The sequence below is a fragment of the Grampus griseus genome (assembly GCF_964374135.1).
Source record: "Grampus griseus genome assembly, chromosome: 5".
NCBI lineage: Eukaryota > Metazoa > Chordata > Mammalia > Artiodactyla > Delphinidae > Grampus > Grampus griseus.
Genome location: NC_138998.1, coordinates 62,014,983 through 62,032,141, shown reverse-complemented (window position 1 = coordinate 62,032,141; position 17,159 = coordinate 62,014,983). Strand labels below are relative to the sequence as shown.

The window sequence follows — 17,159 nt, the reverse complement described above, 5'->3', positions numbered from 1 at the left end:
AGACATTTTAATTTTATGAGATGTAGATACATTTTACCTACTGTTTCTATGCTTTTTTACAGTTCCTTAAAAGGTCATGTGATCAGTAGATGGCATCACCACCTTTTTAGATTCACCCATGTCTGAATGGAAAGTCCTGGTCACTTTTTACTGTAGAGTTATGGTTTATATTCTTACAGTGTTTCTTTTTCAGGAATGGTGTTTTCCAGGCCTACTGACCCATTTTTCCATCCCTGATTATATAAGAACCACTGGTTTACTACTTTGTATTAGTGTGCTTTTATTTTCAGAATCCCCAACATGATTTAGTTGTCGGACCTGGTTGGTGGTAATATCTTCTGGTTGTATATTTCTGTACTAGACTGTTGCCTTCTGGTTTTCCTTTTTTTTTTTTTTTGAGAACATGAAAGATTTTTATAATTAAAGTAACTGAAGAAAAAACACGGCCATAGACAATACAAAAACAAATCAGTGTGATTGATTCCAGTAAAACTTTATTTATGGACACTAAAATTTGAATTTGATATAATTTTCCTGTGTCACAAAATATTCTTATTCTTTCATTTTCAGCTATTTAAAATGTAAAAATATTCTTAGCTCACCAGCAGTACACAAGCAGGCAGTGGGCTGGATGCAACCTGCAGGCCAGCATCTGCTCTAGGGTCTCCTCCAAAGCCTCAGAGTTGTTCTCTGCATCCTCTATACCCAGGTGGTAATGAAGGATTTTGTGGGTGATTTTAGGGGCCAGTCGTGATCCCACACCACCCTCTTCCCCATTCCCTTGACCAGAATTAGTTACAGGCCCTACCAGGATACCAGAGGTCTAGAAAGTACAGGCTTCTATGTGCCCAGGAAGAAAATGAAATGGTGTGGGAAAGAAATAGCAACCTCTTTGCCATCGAATAATTTTTCTACATTTTCCATCCTTCTTGCCTTTTTTTTTTTAAATAATTAGTTTATTTATTTATTTATTTTTGGCTGTGTTGGGTCTTCGTTTCTGTGTGAGGGCTTTCTCTAGTTGCAGCGAGCGGGGGCCACTCTTCATCGCGGTGCGCGGGCCTCTCACTGTCGCGGCCTCTCTTGTTGCAGAACACAAGCTCCAGACGTGCAGGCTCAGTACTTGTGGCTCACAGGCCTAGTTGCTCTGCGGCATGTGGGATCTTCCCAGACCAGGACTCGAACCCGTGTCCCCTGCATTGGCAGGCAGATTCTCAACCACTGCCCCGCCAGGGAAGCCCCCTTCTTGCCTTTTTAAAAAATATTTCTCACTTTTCTTTTCCCTTTCCCAGCTGGGTGGTTCAACTTCTCCAATTTCACTGTTTTAGTTTGATCTTTCTTTAAATATTTCTTCAAATATCTTTATCTTGAAGTTTTTCTTGACTCATCCAACCAAAAATAATCCCTTTCCTTTGAATCACCAAAGAAATTTGAACTTCTCTCATCACTTACTTTACCTTTAAGGGTGGATATTTATGAACTTTTTCCTTTCCCACCACTAGATTATAAGTTCCTTGAGGGTTGGTACTACTCATATTTTTAATAACAGTTTTATTGAGGTGAAACATATGTCATAAAATTCACCCATTTAAAGAGTACAATTCAACATAAAATGCTGCAGCTGCTGAAAAAAAGTATGGCAATCCCTCCAAAAATTAAAAATAGAATTACCATATGATTCAGCAATTCCACTTCTGGGTATATCAAAAAGAATTGAAGGCAGGGACTCAAACGGGTATTTGTATAATCATGTCCATAGCAGAATTATTCACAATAGTGGACTAATGGTGGAAGAAACCCAAATGTCCATTAACAGATGAATGAATAAACAAAATGTGGTATATATATATATTCAAAGGGCTATTATTCAGTCCTAAAAGGTGGGAAATTCTGATACACGCTACAACATGAATAAACCTGGAGGCTATTCTACTAAGAGAAATGAGCTAGTCACAAAAGGACAAATACTATTTGATTCCACTTTTATGAGGCACCTAGAGTAGTCTTTGTTGAAAAAGACTAGAGTAGTCAAAATTATAAAGATAGAAAGTAGAATGATGGTTGCCAGGGGCTGGGGAGAGGGCAAAATGGGGAGTTATTGTTTAATGAGTACAGAGTTTCAGGTTTTTTTTTTTTTTTTTTTTTTTGTGGTACGCGGGCCTCTCACTGTTGTGGCCTCTCCCATTGTGGAGCACAGGCTCCGGATGCGCAGGCTCAGCGGCCACGGCTCACGGGCCCAGCCGCTCCGCGGCATGTGGGATCTTCCCGGACCGGGGCACGAACCCGCGTCCCCTGCATTGGCAGGTGGACTCTCAACCACTGCGCCACCAGGGAAGCCCAGAGTTTCAGTTTTGCAAGATGAAAAGCGTTCTGGAGATGAGATGGGTGGTGGTGCTGGTTGCACAACTCTGTGAATGTACTTAATGCCCCTGAACTGTACACTTAGGAATGGTTATGATGTTAAGTTTTATGTTATATGTATTTTACTGCAATTACAACATTTTTAAAAGACATAGTAACAATGTCACCAAAAAGAGAGTACACTTAAGTGGTTTTTAGATATTCATAAAGTTGTGTAGCCATTGCCACAAAAAATTTTAGAACATTTCCATCACTTTAAAAAGAAACCCTGTACCCATTTGCAGTTATTCCTCATTGCCCATCCTCCCAGCTCCTGGCAACTACTAATCTACTTTCTGTCTCTGTGGATGTTCCTATTCTGGACATGTCATATAAATGGAATCATATAACAAGTAAACTTTTGCATCCAACTTTAACTTAGCATAATGTTTTTTAAGGCTCATCCATGTTATAGGATGTACCATTTAGTTTTACGGCTGAGTAATATTCCACTGGAGAGACATACCACCTTTTGTTTATCCATGTTGATGACATTTGGCTTGTTTCTTCTTTTTGGCTATTTTGAATAATGCTGCTATGAACATCTATGTACAAGTTTTGTGTGGATGTATGTCTTCATTTCTCTTGGGTTATGTATATACCTACCTACCTACCTACCTAGGAATGGAATTGCTGGATCGTATGGTAACTGCACGTTTAACATTTTGAGGAACTTCCAGCTTGTTTTCTACTGCAACAGCACCATTTTACAATTTGCCAGCAGTGAATCAGGGTATCACATCCTCACCAGAATTGTTATTGTCTGTCTTTTTAAATTATAGCTATCCTAGTGGGTATGAAGTGGTAGCTCATTGTGGTTTTGTTCTGCATTTCCATAGTGACTAATGATGTTAGGCATCTCTTCATATGCTTATTGGCCATTTGTATATCTTCTTTGGAGAAATGTTTAATTGATCCTTTGCCTAATTTTATTTTATTTTTTAAAAATTTTTATTGGAGGGCTTCCCTGGTGGCGCAGTGGTTGAGAGTCCGCCTGCCAGTGCGGGGAACACGGGTTTGTGCCCCGGCCCGGGAAGATCCCACATGCCGCGGAGCGGCTGGGCCCGTGAGCCATGGCCGCTAAACCTGAGAGTCCGGAGCCTGTGCTCTGCAAGGGGTGAGGCCACAGCAGTGAGAGGCCCGCGTACCGCAAAAAAAAAAAAAAAAAAAAAAATTTTATTGGAGTATAGTTGATTTACAACGTTGTGTTAGTTTCAGGTGTACAGCAAAGTGAGTGTTATACATATACATATATCCACTCTTTTTTAGATTCTTTTCCCATATAGACCATTATAGAGTATTGAGTAGAGCTCCCTGTGCTATACAGTAGGTCCTTATTAGTTATCTCTTTTATATATAGTAGTGTGTTTATATCAATCCTAATCTTTCCATTTATCCCTCCCCCCACTTACCCCCTGGTAACCATGTTTGTTTTTTATATCTGTAACTCTATTTCTGTTTTGTAGATAAGTTCATTTGTACCCTTTTTTTAGATTCCACATGTAAGCGATATCATATGATATTTGTCTTTCTCTGTCTGACTTACTTCACTCAGTATGAGAATATCTAGGTCCATTGATGTTGCTGCAGATTCCTTTGCCTAATTTTAAATTGAGCTGTCTTTTTATTGTCGAGTTTGAGTTCTTTATATATTCTGATACAAGTACCTTATCAGATATATGATTTGCAAATATTTTCTCCTATTCTATGAGAGTTTTTTCACTTTCTTTATTGTGTCCTTCAAAGCACAGAAGTTTTTAATTTTGATAGTGTCCAATTTATCTATTTTTTTCTTTTATTGCTTATGCTCTTGGTGTCATTTCTAAGAAACTGTTGCCTAATCCAAGGTCATGAAGATTTACTCATAAGAGTTTTACAGTTTTAGCTCTTACTTTGGCCTTTGATCCACTTTGAGTGATCCACTTTGATCTACTTTTGTATATGGTGTGAGGTAGAAGTTCAACAAAATTCTTTCACATGTGGATATCAGCTGTCCCAGCACCTTTGTTGAAAAAGACTATTCTTTCCCCCCATATTGGCACCCTTGTCAAAAATTGATTTTCCATAAATGTATGAGTTTATTTCAGGACTCTCAATTCTATCTCATTGATCTATATGTCTATCCTTATTCCAGTATCACACTGTCTTGAATAGTGTAGATTTGTCAAAAGTTTTGAAATTGGAAAGAGTTTGTTCTTTTTTTTTTCTATATTGTTTTGGTTATTCTGGATTTCTTGTATTTCTATATGACTTGTAGGATCAGCTTGTTAATTTCTGCCAAAAAAACAGTTGGATTTTTCATAGTGATTGCACTGGATCTGCAGATTGATTTGGGTAATATTGCCATCTTAACAATATTAAGTCTTCTGATCCACGACCATGGGATGTCTTTCCATTTATTTAGGTTTTATTTAATTTCTTTCAACAATGTTCTTTTGTTATTAGTGTACAAGTCTTACAATTCTTCCTTAAATTTATTCTGAAGTATTCTTTTTAATGCTATTATAAGTGGAATTGTTTTCTTAATTTCATATTCAGATTATTCATTGCTAGTATATATAAATAAAACTGATTTTTGTATATTGATCTTGTATCCTGCAACCTTGCTGAACTTGTTTATTATTTCTAATAGCATGTGTGTGTTTGTGTGTGAATCCTACTTACTGTTATACCTTCTGAATCACTTAATACAGTGCCTAGCCTTAACTAGTATTCAATCCATTTGTAGTCCTTGAATTTGTATCTTTGAATGCCACGTTTCCACAGAAGCCTTCCATTCACTGAGTAATTTCTCAGTTGCCAATACCATTGAATCATTCTTTTTCTCCTTCACTCTTATCTACAGGCTTGGGAACAATGGGCCGAGGCATTGCCATATCTTTTGCAATGGCCAAAATCCCTGTGATTGCTGTAGAATCAGACAAGAAGCAGCTAGAGACTGCAAACAAGATAATAACCTCCATCTTAGAAAAGGAAGTGTCCAAAATGCAGCAGAGTGGCCACTCTTGGTCAGGACCAAAACCCAGGTTAACTACATCTATAAAAGAGCTTAGTGGTGTAGATTTAGTTATTGAAGCAGTATTTGAGGAAAGGAACCTGAAGAAACAGGTCTTTGCTGAACTGTCAGCCGTGTGCAAGCCAGAAGCATTTCTGTGCACCAACACTTCAGCCCTGGACATTGATGAGATTGCTTCTTCCAGTGATCGTCCTCACTTGGTCATTGGCACCCACTTCTTCTCACCAGCTCACGTCATGAAGTTGTTAGAGGTTATTCCCAGCCGATACTCTTCCCCCACTACCATTGCCACTATTATGAATTTATCAAAAAAGATTAACAAAATTGGAGTAGTGGTAGGCAACTGTTTTGGATTTGTTGGGAATCGAATGTTGAAGCCTTATTATAATCAGACATATTTCTTATTGGAAGAAGGCAGTAAACCAGAGGAGATAGATCAGGTGCTGGAAGAGTTTGGTTTCAAAATGGGACCTTTTAGAGTGTCTGATCTTGCTGGGTTGGATGTAGGTTGGAAATCCCGAAAAGGGCAAGGTCTTACTGGACCTACATTGCCTCCAGGAACTCCCTCCCGAAAGCGAGGCAGCTGGAGATATTGCCCAATTCCTGATATGCTCTGTGAATCAGGACGATTTGGCCAGAAGACAGGTGAGGGTTGGTACCTTTATGATAAGCCGTTGGGTAGGATTCACAAACCTAATCCCTGGCTTTCCAAATTTCTGACACAGTACAGAGAAACCTATCACATTGAACCACGTATCATTAGCCGGGATGAGATCCTCGAGCGCTGCTTATATTCACTCATCAATGAAGCATTCCGCATCTTGGGAGAAGGGATGGCGGCTACCCCAGAGCACATTGATGTGGTCTATTTACACGGGTATGGATGGCCAAGGCACAGGGGTGGGCCCATGTTCTATGCTTCCACAGTTGGGTTGCCCACAGTGGTAGAGAAGTTGCAGAAATATCACAGGCAGAATCCTGATATTCCCCAACTGGAGCCTTGTGACTATCTGAAAAAACTGGCTTCCCAGGGAAACCCTCCTCTGAAAGAGTGGCAAAGCTTGGCAGGACCCCCCAGCAGTAAATTGTGATTCAGCCTTTCAGGTTTTGCCTCACATGCTGGCATCAGGTAGTGCTCACTGAATTTCAGTGAAGCTAAATCCAAAGATCCAAAGTAAGATTGCTCTGAAATGCAAAGCAAAAGAAGTAATTGGCCAGCTAAAACTCTTCTTTGGGTCTTTGTCTGATGAAGATTCTAATGGGTCAGATCTTTAGGAATGTGCTTCCTATGCCTGGGAATCTGTCCCTATCAGATAAATTATTTCAATCTCAGTGAATAAACTTATGTTAACACCATAATCACTAAGGAAAGAGCCTCAGGAATAAGTTGAGGTTCCCAAGTTCTTTGATCATTGGAGAAATATGTCATTAATTATTCACTGATACGTGTATAAATTCATTTGAGCCCTTTCAACCTCACACACGTAGCACTGATAGGAAATCTTATGAACCCTTCATTCAACAGACACTCACCATGCACCCCTGAGCATCTTGCACAGCACTTGACAGACCTAGAGTCCAGAGGGGCATTAATCCAGCAAGGAAGCCTATGATACATTTCACTTCAGTCTCAGAGGTGGAGTGAAGATGGTTGGCAGGGTAGAGTCAGCAGTGAGGGTCTCTATGAGTGAGCTTGGAAAGCTGCCAAGGGAGAGGCAGAGGCAGTAGTCAGAGGCAGAGTATCAATGGCAGAACAGTGTTGAAGTTTAGGCAAAACACAATTGAGAGTTGGTGAGGAAACCACATACTTCAGACCAGAATAGGGAGGTCAGGATAGCTTGGCAAGTCATGCTCAATATAACACTTCTGTCCAAGGCCCATGTGCACAGTTGTCCTTGCTGCTTGCAAGAGGCTCAGTAACATTTTATGATAATTTCCTCAAGACCACTGGATGTCCACAACCTGGTCTTTATTTACTCTTCTAGTCAGACAGAAGTAATGGAAAGTAGTTAAGTTGTTGACTTAGTGTAAGAAGAGATCTCAGGGATCTAACCTCGTCTAATTCTGTGATAAAGTCATGATGCATTTCCCGGTCATGATATGCCTTTGTGATGTTGGGTATGAAATCTTAGCAAGTCTAAAATTATTGTAAAACAAATTTTGTTTAATTTTGTTATAAGAACTCTTTTTACTTTTTGCCTTGTATGGTTAAATGTTGAGGGGCTAGTCAACACAAAAACTTGTACACAAATGTTTATAGCAGAATTATTCATAATAGCCCCACATTGGAAACAACCCAAATGTCCATCAACTGATGAATGGATAAATAAAATGTAGAATAGCCGTACAATAGGATATTATTTAGTCATAAAAAGAAATGAAGTGCTAATACATGCTACAACATGATGAACCTTGAAAATATTATGCTAAGTGAAAAAATAGGCAAATCTATTGAGATAGAAAGCAGATTACAGCTTGCCTAAGGCTGGAATGATTGGGGGTGGGGAATAGGGAGTGGTTGTTAATGGGTACAAGGTTTCTTTCTGGGTTGATGAAAATGTTCTGAAATTATTGTGGTGATGGTTGCATAACTCTGTAAATCTGCTAAAAACCATTGACTTGTATACCTTAAATGTGTGAACTGTATGGTATGTGAATTATATCTTAATACAGTTAATAAATAAGTAAACAAACAAACAAATGGGCTTAGGTTATTGTCCTTCAGGATGATGTAAATGAACTGGTTTTTTTTTACAATATTTTCACCAGTGAACCCAAACAAAATTACCAAAAGTTCTGATAGAGAAATCTTGAAGGAATATAGCATAAGTTTTCCATTGTACAAAACAAACCAAAAAAACTTCTAGAGTGTGCTTTGAGTTGTAGTTCAATTTAGAATAATTTTTGAGATGTGTATTGCTGGATTTTATATAAATTGGTCCTTGAAATTAAAGACATCAATAGAAAAAAATTCCTGAAAATAGTAACTCTGTCTCCAAAGTGTCTTAGTTTCAAATTAATGTAAACTTATTTCAAATTCATACACACATCAACTTTTTCTTCTTTAGACCTTGAGTAGATTTCAATTTTGAGTTCTCTTTTTTTTTGAGTTCTTAAAACTTATTTTCATCCTACATTCTCCTTTAGATTGGGGTTTTGAAACTAGAGTGTCTATGAATAGATTTTGAGTCAATAATCCCTGAAACTTTGTGCTAACATTTGTGTATATGTATCTGAGTGCATTGCTTAGAAAACGTGCCATATCTTACATTGTATTCTCTGACATGTCTATGACCCAATAAATGTTAAGGACCAATACTTTATATATTGATATAAAATGGGAAGAAGAAGCATGAGTTCAATTATCCTTATTTTGTGTCAAAGGAGGCAAGACTGATTCAAACTGTTGGGTCCCATAAACAGCAGTGGCTAATATGAAGAAACCTTTCCAGGATATCCCATCCCATTATTGAAAATGCACTTGCTTAAAGACTTATTTTGTTTTTGTTAATAATTTTAAAACTATCTTTTTTTAAAAAAACACATTCTAAATGACATGTTAAAAATATGTTCTAATGGTAATTGACTCTGACAAGAGCTACATATTAGAGGCACCCTTGAAGCTTTGACATAATACTCCAGCTTTAAAGATGAGACTAATTATGTTCCTTAAATCAGGAAAGCCACCGTGCAGCTGCGGTTGCTATCTACTTATTCATTTCCAGCAGGAACAGGTGTGCTCGCAAGAAAGAAAGTGAGGGATCCTAAACTCCCCTGATTAATGATGTGACAGAAATGTGCACGCAAATCATATTCCACAGCACTGTAGAAACCTGAAATTTCTAGGGTCTTACACTTGTCTTTAGAATAGACACCTAGAAATTCAGAAATGTTGCAGATTCACTAGATTAGCTGAACCCTCTTGGTAGCCATTGATGAAATTAATATAAATCAAGTTCTCTGGACTATGTTTAGAAACAGCTTTCTTCAAGAACAGAATAGTTTTTGACTCTTCTTGGGACTGTCAATGCCACATGATTATTTTGCCAGTTTACGTGTATTTCGATATTAACAGACAAGTTACACTGCTTCCCTGCAGGACAGCAACCTTACACAACTCTGAGGGACACCATTTATACCCTGCTCCAAGGGACTGCCGTTCACATAGAAATAATGTGAACAGTACCCTGTAGAGTTGTGCAACACCCAGTATTGTTTCCAGGGCACGCCGTGTAGAGGTTTCAAGCCCCAAAACAGTTTCTTCTCTTTATTGCTGTAAGTATCTCTCTAAACAAAGTTGACAAAAGTAGAGGGAAAGTCTCCATTTAGATTGGTGTCTCCAGTGGACCAAATTTTTAGAAAAGATTACATTTGACCCTTGAACAGCTCAGGTTTGAAAAATTCCATTTTTTCAGTGGTAAATACTTTTGTACTACACCATTCACAGTTGATTGAATCTGCTGTTACAGGGGAACCATGGATACTGAGGAACCATGTATATGGAGGGCCCACTATAAATTATAGATGGATTTTTAGACTGGGAGAAGTGTCAATACCCCTAACCCCAGCCTTGTTCAAGGTTCAACTGTACGTCTTGTCTGTTCTTCTTAGTATTTTTTTTTCTAGCACCCTGAGAAAGAGGAACGTGAGAGAGATGAGCAGGGCTTTTAATTCTTGTCAAAAGAATTCCAGGGTATTTTAATTGTAATATTTATTTGTTCTCTTTCACCAAACCTAAAATAGCCTAGCTGAGTGATGCCTGAAAGCATCTGATAAAATGATAGGCACAGAGCTGATGCAATCGACCTTGTGTCCATCTTTCCACCTTCTCTAAGAGAGCACAGAAGCAGTTGCTAATTCTGGACATAATATGAGATCCTTAGGATGGGGTACAGCAAAACCTTCTCCAACCAAATCATAAGTGCACTTGGATTCCTGAAGACCGCCAAGGCCTAAAGAATCGCTGATTTGTAAGTTTTGGCAGAGACTGTTGGCTGTCTCCCAAAGTTTCTCTTCTCTAGCAATAAACTTCTCAATTTTTAGCTGAGTATTTGGTTGTTCAGAATAAATAGTATTATTGTCAGCTTCTCTTGCATCCAGTTGTGAACATGTGACTGAGATCCAGACAATAGGATGTAAGTGGCAGTGTCACATGGCAGATTTTGGGAAACTACCTTAAGGATCAGATGATATGCATCCTTTTCCAGTTTCTTTTTTTTCCCCTTCCTCCATCTTGCTGCCTGGAACATAGATGTGAAGGCTGGAGGTCAACCCACTATACTGGACCACAAGGACAAAATTCCCTAGGGATTAGCAGAAAGGAAGGCTGCAAAGAGCTTGGTCCCCCAAGACCTCATGGAGCAGAGTTGCTACTCTGCCTTCCAACAGTCATTTGTGTGAGAGAGAAATCAACTCCCATTATGGGTAAGACCCTGTTTTTGTAGTTCTTTAATTCCTCGCAGCTGACCCTAAGTAATGCAGGTGGGGTCCGAGAATGAGTGGGTTTTGTTTTGTTTTGTTTCTGTTTTTCTCAGTGCCATAGGTCATTCTGACACACAGGCAGCTTTGAGAATCTAATCTCATTAAACAGGATTTCTTGTTTTAAGAAAAACATTTTTTTGCCAGTGTGATGTCTTTTTCAACTTGATGTTGAATTGCTAATAAACTTGTATGTTATGTTTCACATATAATTGTTGTAGGCAATTCATGGAGACACCACCAAGAACCTGAACATAATTTAAAAACTAGACCACAAGGACAAAGGGATAGCAGAAAGGATTAAATCGACTTAGTAGGAAACAGTCTCACAGGCCTACTTAAACCTCAAATTGACTCCTACCTGATTAGAGATAAAAACACTAACAAAGTATGTGCTATCAGAAGGAAAGATGGAAAGAGGAGTAATTCAAGAAGCAATATCTCTCAGCACTGACCAAAAGGGAGGTGCTGGATCTGGGGTGCACAAACCTGCTCACTAGATCAGAGATCTCTAAAATGGGGTGCCCCTGGGCTTCCCTGGTGGCGCAGTGGTTGAGAGTCCGCCTGCCGATGCAGGGGACACGGGTTCATGCCCCGGTCCGGGAAGATCCCACATGCCGTGGAGCAACTAGGCCCGTGAGCCATGGCCGCTGGGCCTGTGCATCCGGAGCCTGTGCTCCGTGTCGGGAGAGGCCACAGCAGTGAGAGGCCCGCGTACCACCCCCCCCAAAAAAAAAGAGAGAGAGATTAATCTTTATAAATATTTCATGTAGATAAGAACACTGCTGTCCTCACCAGGTTGTGTCTCAGACAGCCACATGTCAGGAATGGAGTGTCGTGAGGGAAGAGGGCGAGTTCCAAAATGTAGAGAGGTTGACAGTGGCATCCTCCCTCTTACATTTGCTTTCAGCATATTGAGAAATATTGCAAATTATGTATGCTGGGCTAAGTGGGTATTTAGACTAAATTATTTAATTTAACTAAATTAACCCTCACAAAAGATTCCTTCAAAGAAAGCACCCTTAAAAATAATCTTTGAAAGAAAGAACAGTTGAAGATAACACAAATAATGCAAGCAAAGGAGTCAGATCAGGTAAGAAGTTGGCCAAAAAATTGAAATTATCAAGAAGATTATTAGAAATATTGACTTACAACCTACCATTCATGATGAAGTCTGCCTGTCCTAAGTGTGTATTGTGTCTTATCTTAGTGAATAGCAGTATGAAACCATCACCTATGCAAAATGTTTTAATACATTGTTTAGTTCATCACTATCTCACTCTTTATAAACTTCTATGTTATTGTGTTTAAAATGTCATATATGTCAATATAATAGTAAAAGTATATAATTTATAAACATCCTATTATTATGTATTAGAGATGTATACTCAAAATTTATGTGATGTGCTACCCAGATCCTCTTTTAGGAATGAAAATTTTATTCTCCGAGTTGGTAGGAGTGTTACCAGAAAATGGCCTTCTTTCGGGATTGCCTTGCTCAAGGTCACAACTTTTTCCAAAAATAGCTTGTTGTGGGGGATGAATTGAGAGACTGGGATTGACATGTATACACTATTGATACTATGTATAAAATAGATAACTAATGAGAACCTACTGTATAGCACAGGAAACTTTACTCAGTGCTCTGCGGTGACCTAAGTGGGAAGGAAATCCAAAAAAGAGGGGAATATATGTATCCATATAGCTGATTCACTTTCCTGTGCAGTAGAAACTCACACAACATTGTAAAGCAACTATACTCCAATAAAAATGAATTTTAAAAAATAGCTGGTATTCAATGATTGCTCAACTCAGGAGTGTAAGCACCTGATCTTCTTGCCCCAACTCTGAAGGGCTGACATAGCTCTCGAGCTCCCAAGGACATTGAGCTGGGGCCTTCGTTGGTATCCAATTGCAGCTGAACTTCTCTGCTCATTCCTGCTTCCTCCCTTCTCCTTCACAGGTGTTAGTCCCAAGAGCCCTCCCTAAACAATCTGCACACTCATCTCCGTCTCAGAGTGGGCTTCCCAGGGAAACTGCAACACTGCAGGTACATGATCAAAGATGTTTGGAAACCATTGATCCATATGCTATCAACTCTTTTGTATATGTGTAATAGACTTCTTCTGATTTCACATGTTATCAGTTTTTATGAACAGCTGTGTGTGCTAGAAAAGAATGTGCATTCTCTGTTTGATGAATCTAGGATGCTATTCTAAGGTCGGGCTTGCTAATTATGTTGGTCAAGTTTTCTCTGTAGCCCTGCTCATGTTTTATCTATAGTCCTGCCTCCTCCTGTGATTGGGGTCAAATACCCAGCCAGTGGGGGGACTCCTTTCCTTGACACAAAAAGCCAGGAGTGACTGAATGGGCACATATAGATTTAAAATGATCTTACTGTGTTTCTGGCAGAAGCATTTCCCTTCTAGGAACCATGTCTTCTAGATCTCAGGGTGTTAATTTCTGGTACAGGAAACAAAACTCTCCAAGTGGGTCACTGGCTGTGATGATAAATGGGGCCACTTCTACTTTCAGTCTTTGGTTCCTATAACCTTGTATTTTACGTGTTAGGGACATAGCACCATATAACAGTTATTGATTCAGGATGTGAACTGCATCCTGGAGGATGGTACTCCATCCTCACAGGATATAATCTCCAAGCTGGAACCTCAGTAATACCTTCTAAGAGATATTCCATTATTCTATAAGGAAGGCTAGTAGCTTCTGGGTGGTGTAGTATCTGATCAGAACAGGGAATCCATGGTCATATGCCTACCTCTGTACCACATTTGTTTTAAAGCATGTCCTTTGGTCTGATGCAATATTATGTGAGTTCTTACTTTACTGGCTCAGATCCTCTTGAAGTCCTTGGAAAAGGAAGCCCTGCAGTCAGGAAAGGAAAACCCTGGAATATGTGTCAATTCCAGTCAAGATGAATCACTGACCTGCTGACTAAAGAATATTGATGTAGTTGGCTTACCACCAAGTGGTTGGTTGGTCTCGCCATGGCAACTTGCAACTGGGGCAAGTTGTACATTCAGCAATTAGATCAGCCCTGATGAGTGGGCGTCCATTCTGTTGGGCTCATGCATAGCTTCATCCCTACAACCAAGCCTTCTCTGTCGTGGGCCACTTATACCAGCAGCACTAATGGGGGTAATGATAGTGGCCGGTTGATGTCTGCTAGCCTGGTCACTCTGTCTACTTGGTTGTTTAATTCATCTTCTGTGGTAGATGTTTCCTGGATGGAATTAACATGTCATGCACAGCTCTTCACACTTTGTGCCCACTCCCATCAGTGCATCCCTCAATTCCCCAGTTTTTGCTGTCTCCTATCTTCCAATATTTCTCCTTTTGGTCCCTGACCAACCACCCAAGCCATTGCCACTGCCCACTCAAGCCACCTCTCTGAGTCTTTTTTTTTCCTTCTTCCACCACCTGCCATGGCAGTTCAGTACATCTACTTCACTACGTGTGTGCCATCACTTTCTCCAAGCCTCCAAGAGCCAACCTAGCACTGTGTTAGCAATGTGTGTCCTAGAGCCTGCCTGGGCATTAAATCCTGTATCATGGAAAAGGTTTCCACATCAGTAAACTCACTCTACCAAAGTTCATGTTCTGCCCCTCTTGATCCAGCACCCTCAGGATACACTCCCAAACATAGTCTCCCAGCTTCTGCCAACACCTCTTGGCTGGATTCTATACCTCCTTGAGGATATAAACCCTTTCTTCCCTTAGTCTTAACACTCCCCTAAATGGGTTATTTTGTGACTTAACTCTAGTTATTGTTCTGATGCCCAAGAGGGGAGTTATTTCACGAGCTGAGTGTGTGTCTTGCATAACAGAAGCCCCTGAATTGTCTTTGAGCAAGGGTGAAACGCAAGTCTTTAGGAAGGAGGGGCCGGCCTCCTCTGCAGGCGCAAAGTATTCAGGGGAACTCAGAATTTGATATTTTCAAATTCACTGACCCAGATGTCCCCATTGCCAGTCGCAGGGTCCCATTTCTTCTCAATCAAAGCCTTAACTTTGGCAAAGCAGAATTGCCATGAGAATTCACCCTTCTCTGAAACTCCATTTCCCTCATAATTAAATCCTGGGCCTGACCTCTGCTTTTTCTATCCTGTGACTACAGGAGATAAATCTGTCTTATATGCTTCCAGGGAAGCCCTCTGAAAATCACAGTTTGTCTTAGATTGGTAGTTAATCACCTTCACACCTTTTATTGTATTTCTCCAGGACAGGAATAGTCCCCAGCAACAGCCCTCTGAATCCATTACAACTTTCTGTAACCTCTTAAAGGCCTGAAAAATCCCCTCATTACCTTCTGTGGATATCCCATCCCAACTTCTCCACTGATGAAAGTTTTAACTTTTGTGCAGTTACGGCATGCTAGGTGCTTTCAATACTCCACTTACCACCAGATGACATTTTCATTGCCAGTTGGCTGGTTTATAATCCAGCTCTAAAATCCCATTTCAGATTTTGCTTCCTAGGACCACTTCTGTTAGCAATTGGCATAGAGCAAGTTTCCCAGGAAAGAGATTCTGAAATAGAGATTTCCATGCAGGAAGTCTACTGGTGAATGCTCCTGGGTATAACACCTGTAAGGGAGTGGAGAAAGCAAGAAGGAGCAAAAGGAGGAGTTGAACTGTGAGGCAGATGTAGCAGAAGCTTCAGTAGATCTTTGGGGAGCTCTGAGGCTCAGACAGCCCTTCAGAGGTGTCCTGAATTGAGGCAGGGGTGTTTGGCCTTTGTACTTTCACCTTTTTGGGTGTGGGTTGCCCCCAGGGAGGGAGGCATGGCCTTGGACAAGGCATCTACCTTCAGCCAAGGTGAATATCCTTGGGGGAACTCCGGTCCTTGGCTTCTCCCAGCAGCTGAGAGATTAAGTGCCTTGGTACTGAAAGGGGGAACCTGGACCGTGCACCACAGCGTCCAGTACACAGCTTCTGCCTTGTCGACCTTCCATATCACTCTCCTCACACCTTGTCCCTGCTTTGGTCATTCACTACAAGAAGCCCCAAACTCCCAGCCACCCCTCATCACCTGGACTCTCATCCCTATACAGCTCTGTATATCTCCTAATCTGATGCCTTGTCTTCCTCAGCTTTCTAAATTCTTCCCTTGAGTCCTCTAGAAATCACGGTTTCCATCAGCAAAATATCCTCTATTCTTAAATGTTTTCTGAACATTCCTTCGTCTTTGTGGCCTAAATTCTTAAAGTCTTAAAGAGAGTCTCCAATGAGTGGCTTCACCAGCCAGCTTCTGAATAATCGAGAAATAAAATAAAAAGTAATTGTGGGGGTCAAATACCACCTTTCTTATTGGTAGAGGCCAGATTGGAAGATGTGGGTTTAGTATATTAACCCTGTGGACTTGATAACTTTGCACCTGAGAAATAGACCACCCCACACAGTCAGCAGCACTGGCCCACACTTTTTTTTTTTTTTCTGAAGCCCTCATTTATGTCATTTAAAATAATTCTTTATTGTATGTAAATTGTCTCAGCCCCTTTTTGGAAACATGTGAGGTATAATTAGAAGAAAAAGAGAGGTAGGACTCTCAAAAACAGATAAATGAAAACAGGATGTAACATGTGTTATGTGCCAAATGAATAACGTAGAATATTACTACTGGACTTCTGTGAAGGAAATGGTCACTAAACAATTAAAGCCCACTAACCTCAAGGAGGCTATACTATTATTATACAGAACACTTCCCCAGGCCATTCGTTTCCCCACTCTTCTACATGACTATTTCATACCCCCTCTTTTCCTGAATTCCATCGCCTCCTTCTCTGTCCCCCTTCTCTGCTGATGCCCTTGCTTCCTTTACAGAAAAAAATGGAAGCAATCAGAAGAGACCTGCCACAAGTACCCACCAACACATCTATCCACTCCCCTGCATCTGAGCTCATATATCCTGCTGTCCCTCCTATTTCTGTGAACCAACTATCTGTGTGCCTTTCAACCCCCAACTCCCCCACTATGCTCTTATACCATCCCCTTTCACCTACTCAAATGCACCACCCCAGGGAGCCTCTCCTCTTCCTTCTGCTTCATCATCTCCTCTCTTTGTATGGCTTCTTTCCAACCAGCATGTAAACACTGTGTAATGTCTTCCATCTTAAAAAAATTCTTGTTTAGAAAAAATTTCTGGGCTTCCCTGGTGGCACAGTGGTTAAGAATCCGCCTGCCAATGCAGGGGACACGGGTTCGAGCCCTGGTCTGGGAAGATCCCACATGCCTCGGAGCAACTAAGCCCATGC

General features: G+C 40.4%; 1 protein-coding gene across 1 annotated transcript in view; it reads left to right on the top strand.

The window, feature by feature from the left end:
• Nucleotides 1–8,720, top strand: part of EHHADH (enoyl-CoA hydratase and 3-hydroxyacyl CoA dehydrogenase) — a 51,829-nt gene extending 43,109 nt beyond the window's left edge. The window contains exon 7 of the mRNA XM_082654909.1: nucleotides 5,243–8,720. Coding sequence (XP_082511035.1) covers nucleotides 5,243–6,504 — 1,262 coding nt within the window. The 3' untranslated portion in view covers nucleotides 6,505–8,720. The remainder of the gene's footprint in view (nucleotides 1–5,242) is intronic.
• The last annotated feature ends 8,439 nt before the right edge of the window (nucleotides 8,721–17,159 follow it).